Source organism: Phragmites australis, chromosome 13 (assembly GCF_958298935.1).
Source record: "Phragmites australis chromosome 13, lpPhrAust1.1, whole genome shotgun sequence".
In the NCBI taxonomy this organism is placed as follows: domain Eukaryota; kingdom Viridiplantae; phylum Streptophyta; class Magnoliopsida; order Poales; family Poaceae; genus Phragmites; species Phragmites australis.
Window position 1 is genome coordinate 16,832,605 of NC_084933.1, and position 14,715 is coordinate 16,847,319.

The 14,715-nt window shown below is 41.9% G+C and overlaps 1 protein-coding gene across 2 annotated transcripts; it reads left to right on the plus strand.

Moving 5' to 3' along the window:
* The first annotated feature begins 10,331 nt into the window (after positions 1–10,331).
* On the plus strand, positions 10,332–11,449 carry LOC133889041 (copper transporter 6-like). 2 transcript variants are annotated; one of them, XM_062329478.1, is made up of 2 exons: positions 10,332–10,605; positions 10,741–11,449. In XM_062329478.1, exon 2 carries the CDS (start codon positions 10,783–10,785, stop codon positions 11,305–11,307), a length of 525 nt encoding a protein of 174 aa, XP_062185462.1. In that variant the 5' UTR covers positions 10,332–10,605; positions 10,741–10,782; the 3' UTR covers positions 11,308–11,449. The 2 variants fall into 2 exon arrangements, with proteins under 2 accessions (XP_062185462.1, XP_062185463.1); XM_062329479.1 differs by having other exon boundaries at positions 10,745–11,449.
* The last annotated feature ends 3,266 nt before the right edge of the window (positions 11,450–14,715 follow it).

The following is a 14,715-nucleotide window of genomic DNA, read 5'->3' on the forward strand; positions in this document are numbered from 1 at the left end:
GGCCAGTATATTAGCCAAACTATCGAAATCAAGGTTGACATACCCGCTGTCCGGTTTCTGGACGTGTTCTGCACGCGCACCGGATTTGCATTCGCGTTCCCCGTCAATCCGAAAGCCGTATGGATACACCAACCGCGTCACGGCATGTCCCATGGAGTCTCCTATGTTACCCTAGGAGCCCATCCCTATCTGTGCAGCGACACGACCAAGACGACATTGCCAACCACCGCATGTCGCACCCATCACCCGTCTCATCTGTGCTGATCGTTCTTCCTCTCAGTGGATGATCTACTAAAACCCATGCCATAGCATTGTATTCCCGGGTTATATGAACATCCTTGTTCAAACGGTTCCTCAAAATTCATAGCCAATCGCTGGGAACGCGAGCGTTTTTGTTCCTGAATCTGTTCGTGGTCACCACTAAACCTAGAAGCAGTCATCGCTGTTTTGCCGCTACCTCGGATGACCCCTTCAAAAACCAACCATACTGCTGAATTAGTCTTTCCGCGTTCTATGCCATGCTTCCCTCGTTTCACTGAAACACCACTGAAACCGACATCGATGTCTGTGGCCACATGCCCGATCGCCATCTCCGACGAAACCCGAATCACCACCGCTATATAGAGTCACCAGTAGTATCCATAACCTAGAAGCATAACCTTCAGCCTTTTTGATCCATCATAGGTGGTCGATACTAGATCTCCGCGTATCCCTTCTTTAGTCCAAGATGTTACTTGTATAGCATGCCAAGTCAGCGCCACATTATTCTCCTTAGCCTAGTCAGTGAAGTCTAGTCTGCCCTACACTTCTTAAATCTTGCATAACGATGTTGTCAAGCCTGACACAGTGATTGCGCAATAATGCCTTTCCCATAGGAAGATAGTTCCAGAAAATCAGCATTTCTTTCTCAGTCTAATCCATCTCTCGAAAGCTGTTCTCTTTTCATCTTAACTCCGATTTAGACGATTCTTGCGTCTAAATATTTCTAAAATCATCCATATCCAACTATAGTGTTTTTAAAGTGTTTTAATGATGTTTGGTATGTTGTTCTTAGTGTTTGCTTTGTGTTGTTTGTCGGTAGTTCTCGTGATTAGTCGATAACGTTCCAGAGCAGTTCGAGGGACTTCAAGACCAAGATGTCGACAACACTGAGCAGCATTGGGAAAAAGGCAAGTGTCCTTGATCATATTGAACATATGTTTTTAAATATTTTGTTTTACAAAACTACATGCAATGTCTGTCAATATGATAGGTAGTCACCTATGTTAGGGTTTTTCTAGATTTTCCCTTATCATCCCTTGGAACCTAGATGGTTTATGGTTAGGTGTCTTTTATATGTAGATTGCTTAGCCATGCTTTTGGGATGTTGAGAAGTGTCATAATCTTGACTAATGAACATATGCAACAATGGTTGTTAATGGTCTAGCAACATGGAACCTTAGGCCTTGAGCAAAGTAGTTTTGATGGTTGTCATGGTTATGATGTTGGTTTAGTGTTTGCTCAAGTAACCTATGTAAGGACCGGTCGTGGAGCGATAACCCAAGAAGTAACGTACCAACCACGAGGCTGATATGGGTAAGGCGTGACATACTGATTAGAGTCTATCCAGTTTGTGTTGGGTCAGCACAAAAGGGGGCTTCTGGGTAGGAGCTTAGCTTGCGTAAAGCCTGACGGTGAATCATAGTGGGCAGATACATACTGGATTAGTTTCTGGTTAGTGTAAAGTGTCATACAGTGATTCTTGGCGGCACACCACTGGCGTGTGTTAAGTGTTTCTCGAACACGGCAACATGGAATTCACTGACTCGTGGGAAAAGCTGGACAACCTCTACAGAGTGTAAAACTGTTATAACAGCCGTGCTCACGGTTATGAGAAACTTGGATCCTCACATGATTAGTGGGTTGTGGTTATGAGTTTGGTTGTGGTTATGATTCTGGTACAGGGAGTACTAGATAGTTGTGGTTATGGTTCTGGTACAGGGAGTACTAGATGGTTGTGGTTTTGGTTATAGTACAGGGAGTACTAGACAGTTATGGTATGCAAGGTGGGGAGCCTTGTATGATGTGTGTTGGTCTGTATGGGTTACATTCACTTAATAATTGCTTAATACTTTTGAGTCCAAATATATTTTCATTACTCGCATTTACGCAAATAAACCCTTGTGTTAGCCTATTCTTAGTATAAGCCTGCATATCATTACTTTCCCCCACTTGCTGAGTACTCTATGTGCTCACACTTGCTATATTCCCTACACCATGCGACATGTATGCTGCTGCTCAGTGAGTGAAGATGTTGAAGACTATCAAGACGAGGTTGTGACGTTCTAGGCGCGTGTCTCCCGGTCGGTTGCCTGCGGTGTTGTTGGGCACCAGTGCTTCTGTTCCGCTGCAGATATCTTCATAGAAGACAATATATGTCAATTGTTGTAAGAGTTTAACATTTATTTAATAGAAGTATTGCTTTTGTTACTTCACCTGTGACGTCCTTATGTGTGTTGAACATCCTGGGCACACATAAGCCGTATCTGGTTTTGGCCGTTAAAACCGGGTGTGACATCAGTGCCGGTTCTAGTTGTTAACCGATACTGATATATGTATCAGTGCTGGTTCTAGGTACCAACCGGCACTGATACATGTATCAGTGCCGGTTGCTACTTAGAACCGGCCCTGATAATTATTTTTCTCTAGAAATATTCTTCTATTGTTAAATTCGACTGAAAACTTCAAAAATCATAGAAAAATGATTAGAGTTGAGAAAATTATGAATCCAAATTTGTTGAGTTTGTATTACTGTCGTCTAAATGATAAAATACTTGCATGCATGAAATGTGCACTGAATTATCTTTATTTCATTAATAAGTCCGTAATTTGTTAATTTCGTAATGAAATTATGAAATATCCATATAAAAAAACGTGTGAAGCCAATTATGTTAATCTTAATTTTTCAGACTCTATAGAAAATCAACGTTAATCACTAATTCTTGGGAAACTTTGTAATTTTTAGCTCTTCATTTGATTTTCTTCTTTTAATCCTATTTGAATTCTAACCAATTCAAACATGCACAAACTTAATAATATAGATTTCCAACTAGAGAAAAGAGTGGTGTCACATAAGTCCGATCGCCTTGTCCGACACTCAGATCAGAACTTTCAAAAAGTTACTCTTCACCATACATGTCCTCGATACAAATTAAAGTTTATCCTAAATTTATACAAATTTTAGCAAATACATGAAAGTAGCTTTCATTAAACGATTAATGCTTTGTTATGGTTGCGGCGTATATAGGTAGCTTCCTCAGTGTCATCAATGAGAGGCAGTTCGATATTCTCTCCAAAAAGAGGCATGTCGTCGAATTTGTCATAGTCTTCTTTGTTGACAACATCCTCAATACCGACAATCTTCCTTTTTTCCTTGAAGAACCACATAACGCTCCTCCTTGTTAGCTGGGTCTGGGTCCTTTACATAGAAGACTTGTGCAACATCCTTGGCAAGCACGAATGGTTGTTCTCTGTATCTGACGAGTTTGAGATCTATGGTAGTCATATCATACTTGTCGACCTCAACTCCCTCAGAGAGCCTGACCCATTGGCACCGAAAGAGAGGGACCATCAACTAGCCATATTCAAGCCCCCAAATTTCCTTTATGAATCCATAGTAGGTCTCCCTATTGCTAGCGCGGTCATAGGCATTAATACGTACACTGCTATTTTAGTTAGTGCTTTTGTTGTCTTGTGCTCTCGTATAAAGTGTATAGCCATTAATCTCATATACTTGGAATGTGCGAATTGTAGTTGACGGGTCATTAGCCAGAAGTTCCAACAGAGCATTGTCGATATCCTTACGTATCATGTGTTGACGTAACCAATTACAGAAATTATCTATGTGCTCTCTTGCGATCCAATCCTTTGACTTCATTGGATTTGTGGAGTGTATCATGCTCACGTGCATATTGACATACAGGCCCACTACAAGTGACTGTTGCAGAACTGCGAAGTGTGCTTGAGTGAATGAAACACGATCTTTGATATGGATTGAAGTATGACCTATCGTCATTCCCCCCTTTAGCCTCCCCTGAGATATAGGCATACCAATTGCGTTCAAGTTCATGTAGTCAATGCAAAACTCAATGACCTCCTCCGTACTCCACCCTTGGGTAATGCAACCTTCCGGGCGATCTTGATTATGAACATATTTCTTCAAAACCCCCATGAACCTTTTGAAATGATACAACTGATACAGAAACACAGGGCCAAGGCTCTTTATCTCACCCACACTGTGAACAATTAGATGGGGCATTATATCAAAAAATGTCGGAGGGGAAATAATCTCAAATTGACATATAGTATGGATCACGTCTTCCTACAGCTTTGCCAGTTTGTTCGAATCAATGACCTTTTGTGAAATTGCATTGAAGAACAAACATAACTTTATGATTGGGTCTCGGATCTTATCCAGTAGAATACCTCTAATTGCAATTAGAAGCATCTACGTTATCATCATGTGACAATCATGAGACTTCATGCCAACTAATTTCTTATCTTTTATGTTTACCAAACTCTTGATGTTTGAGGAGTAATCAGTCAGAACTTTGACATCACGTAAGCAACCACACAGGCTGATCTTCTCTTTCTTGCTCCTAGTGTAGCAAGCTCTAAACAGTTTCTTTTTGCCGTTGTCTAATTGTATGTAATGTAGGTCCTTCCTAAGGTTCATTTCTTTCAGGTTCAGTCGTGCATTTAGTGTATCTTTTATTTTACCAGATATGTCTAGTAAGGTACCAATTATGCTATCAAACACATTCTTCTCTATGTGTATGATGTTGATTACATGTCGTACCATAAGATACTTCCAATAAGACAACAACCAAAATATTAATATCTTCTTTCACATAGGAGTATGTTATCCAGCTGGAATTTTTGTACTTCCTGGCTCCTTTCCAAATACAACTCTAAGTGTCTTTATCATCTTAAATACCTGTTCTCCAGTGCAAATCCTCGGAGCTTGACGATGATCCACTGTCCTGTTAAAAACTCTTTTATTCTTGCAGTATGAGTGATACAGATGAATGAACCTACGGTGATACATGAAGATTATTTTCTAATTGTTCGTCAGCCATCCCCCCCCCCCCCCAGTTTCTACCAAGTACTGAGCACATCCATTGTATCTTTTTATAGCATGCTCTAATAGTTTACCAAGAGCAGGCCAATCTAAGATCGTCACGAACAACATTGAGCGCAGGGTGAAATTCTCATGTTTGTACTCATCCCATACCCGTATGTCATCTTTCCACAATACACGAAGATCTTCAACCAATGGTTTGAGGTACACATCGATATCGTTGCTTGGTTGATTCGGCCCACTAATCAACAAAGGCCTCATAAGGTACTTTCGCTTTATGCACATCCAAGGTGGAATGTTGTAGATACAGAGAGTCACGGGCCAAGTGCTATGAGTACTTCTCATATTGCCAAAAGGTTTCATCCCATCTGTACTCAACTCGAACCTTATATTCCCCACTTCATCTCTGAATTCCTTGTATTTTGTATTGAATCTCCTCCATTGCATGCCATCAGCAGGGTGTCTAAGCATTCCATCTTTCTTGTGCTGTTTGGCGTGCCATCGCATCAACTCGGTATTCGCTCTGTTAGCAAACAATCGCTTCAAATGGAGGATTATAGGAAAATACCAAACCACCTTAACGGGGGGTCTTTTCTTCTTTCTCTTCACCCCCGCCTCATCGCTCTCGATATCATCAACATTGCGCTTGTATCGTGGTGCATTGCAAACGTGACACGCTTCCAAATCTGCATCCTCATCGTGAAACAACATACAATCATATCCATATGCATGTATTTTTTTCTACTTCCAATCCTAATAGGCAGACAACCTACTTGGTATGGTACGTGTTTTTGGCCAACACGTTCCCCTTTGGAAGCAATTCTCTCAAGAATTCTAACAATTCATTGAAGCTCTTATCGGTCCAACCATTGCTAGCCTTCATTTGCATCAGTGTCAGCACCACATGCAACTTATTGTGCTCATCTTTATAGTTCTGGTAAACTGGTGTTTTAGAGTTCTCTATGATGTACTGGTATTTTTGATGTTGTCTTTCACTAGTGAAGTCCCCTCCCCATCGCGCAACGTTTATTTTATGTCGTCTTCATTGTTGCCAACAAAAGTGTCCCCTCCATCGTTCTGGATAAAAGTATCTTCAAATGCCGACATATCGAAGTCTTCGTTAGCCGTCATATCATTGTCTCTGTCTTCTTCGATTGTTGGTTACCCTTCATGCCCAACATATTCAAGTTCACTATGCTCAATCCAACGGGTATAACCAGCCTTAAAACCCTTGCAAATCAAGTGTGCACGGATTTGCTCTATATTTGAAAACTACATTTTGTTCTTGCAGTCGACACACATATAACATATATACTGACCGGAACGCTTCCTTTTTGACTTCTTGTACGTCGTGGCAGTCTAAAAAAAGCCTCAACTCCAACAACGAACTCTGGCTCTCGATCCTTGTACATTTATAACTGGTTCATCTATAAATCATTATAATTAAACCAATTCAACTTATAATCATTAAACATTTCAAAATCTAGAATAAATTCATTAAATTACCTCGCATCTTGATTGGTCCCTATTTGAAGGTTCATCTTCTTCCGGTACTTGGGCCAGGTCGGAGGACCCACATTCCAAAGGCTGTCGTGTCCGATTATGACCCGTGGGTAAACGTATCATCCCTAAAACATAATATTCTATCAAATATGTTAAATTCACTAGGTTGATTGATGAATAGAAGAAATCTATTGAATTATTATTTAAATTCAAGACTTTAAAAATATACGCAATCCACATACTAGAAAATTGGAGCTAGATTTTAGGTGTATTTGTAAATACCTCCCTAGTTTTTTATTTTTTGCAAGGATGCCACTCGAATGACAGTTCTAGTGGTATTTTTGTAATTTTAAAATGACAATAACGGTTCAAGTAGTGGCAAATTTGCATTTGTCCCTAGATTTTAATGTACGCACCCACATCTATTTACATGTGACTTTAATCTACTCATTAAATCATCTACAATGATGCAATTGCGATCTTTCTCTAAATATATCGATATTGGAGCTCTCGCTCATTCTAAAATTCAACACCAATAAACAACCACCTAAATTCAAACCTAGAGTAATCTGGCAACTAAATCCAACTAAGAATGAAATATAGATCATCTCGCCCCACCCCAGAAGGACGCCCTCGCTCTATTGGCAAAACGCTTCGAAAGAAGAACGCTGAGCCACTACTAGCGTGTGTGTAATTCATGGCAGTTCACTATTTTTTTAGTTATGGAGCATGACAAAGTTGCAAACTTTATCTAAATTAGATCTCAATTGGATCTCAAAATCTATAACCATGAAATAAGCACCAACTATTAACCCTAGAGCAATCTACCAAGTAAATCTATCTAAAAATAAAATATATATCATCTCACTAACCTTAGAGCAGTTAACTCCTCCAAATCTTGAATCCTCCAACCGTAAGACTATTAAAAAATGGCGGCCGACACTGTTTGCTTGGGCTCGCGACATCTCGGTTCTGGTCGAGCTAAGGGAGACTTTTATACTGTAGCAAGTATCAATGTCGGTTGGTATGTGGAACCGACACTGATAGTGAATACCAGTGTCGTTTCTTAGCTCCTCAATCGTTGTTCGCGTGCGGGAGTTTAAGAACCGGTACTGATACGTCTTCAGTAACATTACTGTTGAACCGATACTGATGAAGCGCTACATATATAGTGTTCTGTAGTAGTGTTTGCACTGAAGATGTAATTTCTTCACTAGTATCTATGTGAGGTGGAAAGAGGTAACCCAACTGTTCAAGAATGTAAGACATATTTTGTTTCTAAAAATTCAAACTTCATAAGGTTTGACCGATAATTAGTCAAGTATACAAAATTTGTTTCAATACATTTGTATTTAAAAGTACTTCTAATATGATGTTGATTTTATAGCAATTGAAAATATATTTTTAGAGAAATTAACAATCAAAGCTTACTCTTAATGACTTTTTTTAAAATAAAATATGCCTTACATTCTTAAACGAAGGTAGTAGATATTACTTTAAGACATTTACATTAGGAGTGACCGATATCATACACATTAAGGTGCGTTTGGTTGACTGAATGTGAGATGACCATTCATATTTTTGAGGTGTTTCGTTGAGGGATGGATGGACATGACTATCTAGCTTTGAGTAATATTCGTCAGAGATGCTGGATAGATTGGGTTAGTATTTTTTGACTCGATGAGGCCATCCACTTTATCTAATCACGACTATCAGTAAAATAATTAGTGATAATTAGCATATTACATTGCTAATTAGTATTTATTATTGTGAGATTATAGTTGATAAGTATTAGTGTGCTTATTAAGTATACTATTAGTGTGTCAATTAGAATACAATTAGTAATAATTAGTATATTTTATTGCTAATTAATAATTAGTATGATAAGATTGATATTAATAAGTGTTAGTACGTGTTGATTAGTGTATTATTAACTATTATTATTTAAATATAATTTAATTAATTATTATCTTTCTACTCATCTTTATCCTTCTAGATAATTTTAATGATCATATCTTAAAAATATAGATAGTCGTAACCTAATTATCCGTATACCTTTAGCTTGCCCAATAGGATCATTGAATGATATGGCATGAAATAAATGAAGAGAGAAGAGGACATAATATCCTAGGCATCGTAATCTCCCGCGAAGCAGATCTTTTGCTCCCTCCTGAATTCCTGATCCCGTGAGGCCGTGACCCATGTGTGGAATTCGCCACCGTGAGTTGAGCCATGTGGCACCCTTGCATTGCCAGCTAGGACACGAGCTAGGCCGTGCGCTCCACTGCCCCGTCGCTGGCTCGGCCGCACGCTCCCCGGCGCCACCGCATGCTCGGTCTGAGATGCTGCTCCCCTGCGCCCGCGAGCTCGGCCTCCTAGCACCGTTCGCCGCCGCGTGCTCGGTCTGAGGTGCTGCTCTTCAGCGCCATGGGCTCGGCCCCGTATTGCCCGTGTGCCAGCACGCACTTGTTGCCGCACACCCCCACCGCTCCCGAGTTCACCGCCCGCGCACCCATGTCCATCCCTGCGCCCGCTCGCCTCCAGTGGCTGAGGGGCAGACGTCAGTGTTGCCACCCAGGCCGCAGTCCAGGCCGAGGAGCAGACAACGACGGACGCGGCCGATGTTGCCGTCCAAGCCACCATCGAGGTCATGCGCCGTCAAGGCTGCTTCTACCTCAGCTGCAGATCCCTTTTTCTTACGTCCCCGTTCCTCCCAAGAGCATTTCACTCTTGGCATGTCGCTACTAATGGCACAACTCAATTTTGGACGTTCACTCCAGCTGGATTTGAGCCACGAGGGAAGAAGAGACTTGGGAATTTGGGAGGAACAGGAGACAGGGAGCAAGACAGAGAGGGGAACGGAGGAAGAAAAACCGGGAAGAAGACACAGGAAATAATATAAAATTGTTAGGCGGGCCTATTCACTCTAGTGTCATGTTGATGTGACTGTGCATGATTATCTGAAGAAACAATGCATTTTGATTCTTTAAAAAAAGGTGGACACGCACAACAATGAGCATTCAAAATATTCGAGACGGACCTCACAACGAGACACTTAGAACGCGTTTGGTTGGCTGTAGGAGTCCGGCTGACTCCTCGCGTGTAGGCTCGGCGTGTTTGGTTGTTTGTGCGTGTGGGCTGGCCAGGTCTGCTCGTGCAGCCGGTGTATGTATATATATTTTATTTAATTTTTAATTTTATTTAGAGATATAAGAGTAATTTAAAATTTTAAATATTTGTATGAGTTAATTAAAGTTTACTAGCAATATATTTTAATTAGTTTTATTTAAAAACCTAAGCAAATATTTAATTAAGATTCTTTGAAGAAATATATTTTTATAACTTTTAATATTTTTTGATACTCAAATAAATTTCTAAAAATTAGAAAAAATTCATAGATATTCTTACCAGTGATGTACTAATTTATAAAGATATTTCCAATCCTATGTTTTTAGTGAAAAATATATTTTTTATAATACAATATATATTTATACGGATAAACAAATATCATCTCTTCTCAACCAACCTAACAGTAAACTAAACAAATCCTACTATATATCTCACCAATCTAACTCAACTCAAGCTAACTGACTAATATTAGCCGGCGATGAGCATGCAAGCAACAAACGGGCCCTTAAGATTCCACAGCAGCTCCAGCAAGCCGCTGCCGCTCACGTGCCACTGACAGCTAGGGAAAGAAAGCATCTCCTATGAATCTATGATCCCTGCCTCTGCTGCAAGCCCAAGAAAATTTACACAAGTTGCTATCTTGCTGAGCGCCTGAGCCCGACGGCATCAGATCTCGCGTCGCGTACAAATGCCACCAGCGTGCGCGCGGCAGAGCAGGGCCACAGCGTCCAAATAGCACAGCGCCGCGGCCGGGTCCCCCGCTCCCCAGCCCAGTTGTTCAGTCACGAAGCCTAGACTTGCTTCGCTCTTCGCCGAGCCCGCCGCTCCTCCGCCTCGCGATTCCCCTGATTTCAGTAAGTCCCTTCCCCAGTGGTCGCACTATATTGCGTCACGTACTCGCGCTCGCGCACGTCTAGTTTCGTTCAGTCTCTCTCACCCTTGTCCTTGCTCTGCTCGATCGAGTTGGCTGAATAGCTTCACTCGCTTAGCTAGGCCAAGGAGCCAAGAACTTGGATCCAGCGGTGAAGGGCATGGCTGCCGGCGACGGCATGGGGCCGATGGCGATGGAGGCGCCGCGCGGCGACCACGCACCGACGGGCGCAGGGAAGGCTGCGGCGCCGGCGGGGCACGCGTCGATAATGCAGATGACCTTCTTCTGGGGCGACCGCGCAGTGGTGCTGTTCCCGGGGTGGCCCGGCGCGCGCGGCGCGGGGGCGTACGTCCTCTGCCTCCTCTTCGTGCTCGCCCTCGCCGCGCTCACCGAGGCGCTCGCCGCGGTCTCGAGCTGGGTTGCCCGCCGCGGCGTGGGCAGCCGCGCGTCCTCCGCGGCGCTGCTGACGGCGGCGCATGCGGTGAGGATGGGGATGGCGTACCTGGTGATGCTGGCCGTCATGTCGTTCAACGGCGGCGTGCTCCTGGCGGCTGTCGCCGGACACGCGCTCGGGTTTCTCCTCGCGCGGAGCAGGGTGCACCCCGGCGCTGTTCACGGGGGCGGTGCCGCCGCCCGTGACCGCGAGCTCGGTGGCATGGCCATCCCTCCCTCGGATGGCCCCTAGGCTTAGACTACAGTGCAATTCGATTAAAGAAATGCTCGTCTCGTGTTGTCCTTTGTTTTCGGCGTCCGAAGTTCTGAATATTTTTTAAAAAATAATAGGAGGGGCGTGCCCCTACTGTAAATATATTAAGAATTAAAAAAGTCTGTACAAGATGGATGGTAAAAACAAAAAAGACAAAATAACAATCTAAACAATTGAGGCAAGCCATAAAGTCATATGTTGCTTGTGCTTTTCTTTTGTTCTATGGGTAACCATGAAGAAGTCATGAACAAAACCCTCTTTGCAGTTTAGGATGGTCGGGACTTTGTTGTTAAAGATCCAACCATTTCTCTCTCTCCAAATACTCCACGACATTAAGATGATGATCTCTATAGAGAAATGAAGATTAATTCTTCGTTTAAGATGCTAAATGGCTTGAAGATAGTAGTCAAGAGTATTGCAACCCAATTGATCGCTAGCAAGCTTTAGCAAAGCTACAATGTAAAAAGAGACAAATGAGGGTTTCTTCTCGCAGAAGGATGCATAGTTCACAGGTGTAGGACTCCAGGTTCATCTTTTTTTTTTGACAAAGTAAACCTCTCGTACTGAGCCTATCCTCTGTAACTAAAAGAAAACCTTAGGCCATCTCTAATCATATTCCCTTCATTTCGTTCTCTTTCCGATTTATTTTCCCATTCTCATTCATTTTATTTTCTCTCATCTTCAACAGCTTCTCTTCGAGAAGGATTGTGAAGGGAAAGGAGAGAATCCCGTCCTGAAGAGAATGATTTTGAAAATCCCCTCACGAAGGAAATCGTAAAGGAAAATCGTTGGAACACTAAATAGAACGAAAATTCCTTCACGACAGAATTTTCGTCCCAAAAAGAAACGGTTGAGCATGGTCTTATACTTAGGTTGACAACAAGAGGACCATAGCTATTTGAAAGCCGGATGAATGTTGGAGTGGCCAATGAGGCTTTTATTTTGAAAGCCAATGAGGCTTTTATAGGCGTTTACCAGAAGAGTAACACCCTGTCCCGCAAATATACTTCCAGCTATCCTCATCACCTGTTAACATCAGCTGATTCAAAAGATGTCTTTATTCAAACAACTGAGCAAAAGCCTGAGAGCTGAGGGGCAAAGCCAGGATGTGATGTAGATAACCCAAATTCTGCACCTTTTGGAGGGTGATATTTTTATCAAAAGCAAAAGAATAAAGTTCAGGAAAACAGTGCTCCAAGATTTTGCCATTCCAGAGATTTTGCTAGAATAAAATAGTCGATCCATTTCCAAAGTTAGCTATTGCAATTCCTTTATAAGTCTGAAGAAGCTTGGTTATGTCTTGCCACCAAAACGACCATCTCTTCTGTAATCCAGGAAGCTTGCCATTCATATAATAAGACTCCCAAATAGGATGAACTTAAGGAAGATCAGCTTTGTTGAAGAATTTATGGAGATTCTTTAGGAGAAGAGCTTCATTTTGGACTCTCAAACTCAGAACACCCAGGTCCCCTTCTGACTTAGGCTTGCAGACCATGTTCCAAGCTGCTTTTGGAGCTTTAGTATTATTGACCTTAGATCCTCTGCAGAGACAGTGGCGTCTATAAGCATCAATTTGTTCGATCACTGCACAAGGGAGTTTAAGAGTGCACACATAGTAGGTGGAAATTGAAGTGAGAACTGTGTTCACCATCTCAAGCTTCCCTTCTTGGGAAAGGAAGTTGGAGCAAGATGTTAATCTCCTTTCAATACATTGCACCATGGGTGAGAAATGTTCAATTTCTGGTTTGGTTACACCCGAAGGGGAGTCCAAGATGTGTAAAGGGGAAAATCCACGTTGGCAGCCAAAAGTTTTGGAGATGTAACATTGAGGTTGATCTGAATACTTGATCCATGCCATCTCTCTCTCGTCTTATGGAGTATGTTGTAAACATGGCATGATGTTACCTTGCTAAAAAAATCCCCAGATTTAGTCACTTGTTTTTATAATGAGGTTGAATAATAGCAGATTATTGACAGACAACACGCTTGCCTGCATTGCATGAAGAGGAGTATCATCAGTCCCTACCAGGTAGGAAGTGCAGATGGCTTCCGAATAGAAAATGAGTTCGAAATCATCTTGCAGACAAAGTGATAATAGGGCCGGGTGAAGAAGGAAACATGCAGAATTGCAGCACGGCCCCAAGACCGCAACGCAACCAGGCCGCTGAAATGAGTGCAATTTCTCGTGTTGACCACTTTGGTTCTGGGCTGTAACATACGCACACGGACTGACAAAAGTGGCAATCCGAAACCCCTGCCGTACACACGTGTCTCATCGGCAGTCCTTAACATTGGGCTTTTGAATGAAGTGGCCACAGTCTCACAGGTCACTGCTGCAGTAACATTTTGTTCATGTCATTTTTTAGATTTTTTAGATAATAGAATAAAATCTCAGCTATAGCCTCCGTACTATGGATGGGCGTGGTTCACCGAGCTTTTTTATTTTTATATTTTCTGATATAAATAATTAAATAAATATATTCGAATAAAAATATTCAGAAAAGTAAACGTCTATCACCCGCTAATAGAACAGTTAAATTCTTACTGTCTCTAAAAGAATGGTAAGCAATCAACTAAATCCTTACCACCACTAGTTAGCCCATGAGTGAACAGTACTCGATTGGATTACTGTTCATATATCAATTTAAAAAATTTAGGATTTTTGCCGTAGCTGCCCTGGCCCCCGTGCCCCAGTGGATCGACCCGTCCGGCCATTTCAGTGCATGGCCTGGTTGGCTGGTTGACCATTGACGGTGCACAACATAGCAGTCGTAAGTCGGAACAAATGCACAAAACGCAAAGCACCTTAGCCCATCAAAAAATTTCCATCAACAGTTATAAATTTTTTCCATAACAATAGAAGTTGGAACAACATAGCAGGCGGATAGGATATGAATAACAGTTAAAAAAATTCCATAACATTTGCTTGTAACATGATAGGCCACTGCAGTAATGGCAAAGGCTTGCAACATGATAAGCCATGGATGGAGCAGGCAAGGCACTGCAGTAATGTCCTCCAACGATTAATTTAGATGAACACCCGGTGAAGTTGCTGTTGCTTGTAACGATAAGCTTCCTGCAACTCCAGTTTCCCCTGTTGTGACTACAGATGTAGGAAAAAGAAGAAAAAAAAACCTCAGCCAGATTAGATTAGTTACCATCACAACAATGTTTTAGTGGTATCCATACACTACAAGTACTTGGTTTATTTTTGGACTCAGTGACCCGATCCAGCAAGCCACTGCCACGCAGAAAATCACTCCACTTGGTTGATGAACAAGATTTGAGAGACACCACACATCCTATGCAGAAGCACAAGCCACAAGGCCATTCAGAGAAAACGACTTAAACAGATAGAACAATGCATAACCGTCGTTTTCAGCGTTT

What these genes read in the sequence shown, in the direction of transcription:
- LOC133889041 (XM_062329478.1), top strand. Translation starts at nt 10,783, where the DNA reads ATGGCTGCCGGCGACGGCATGGGGCCGATGGCGATGGAGGCGCCGCGC.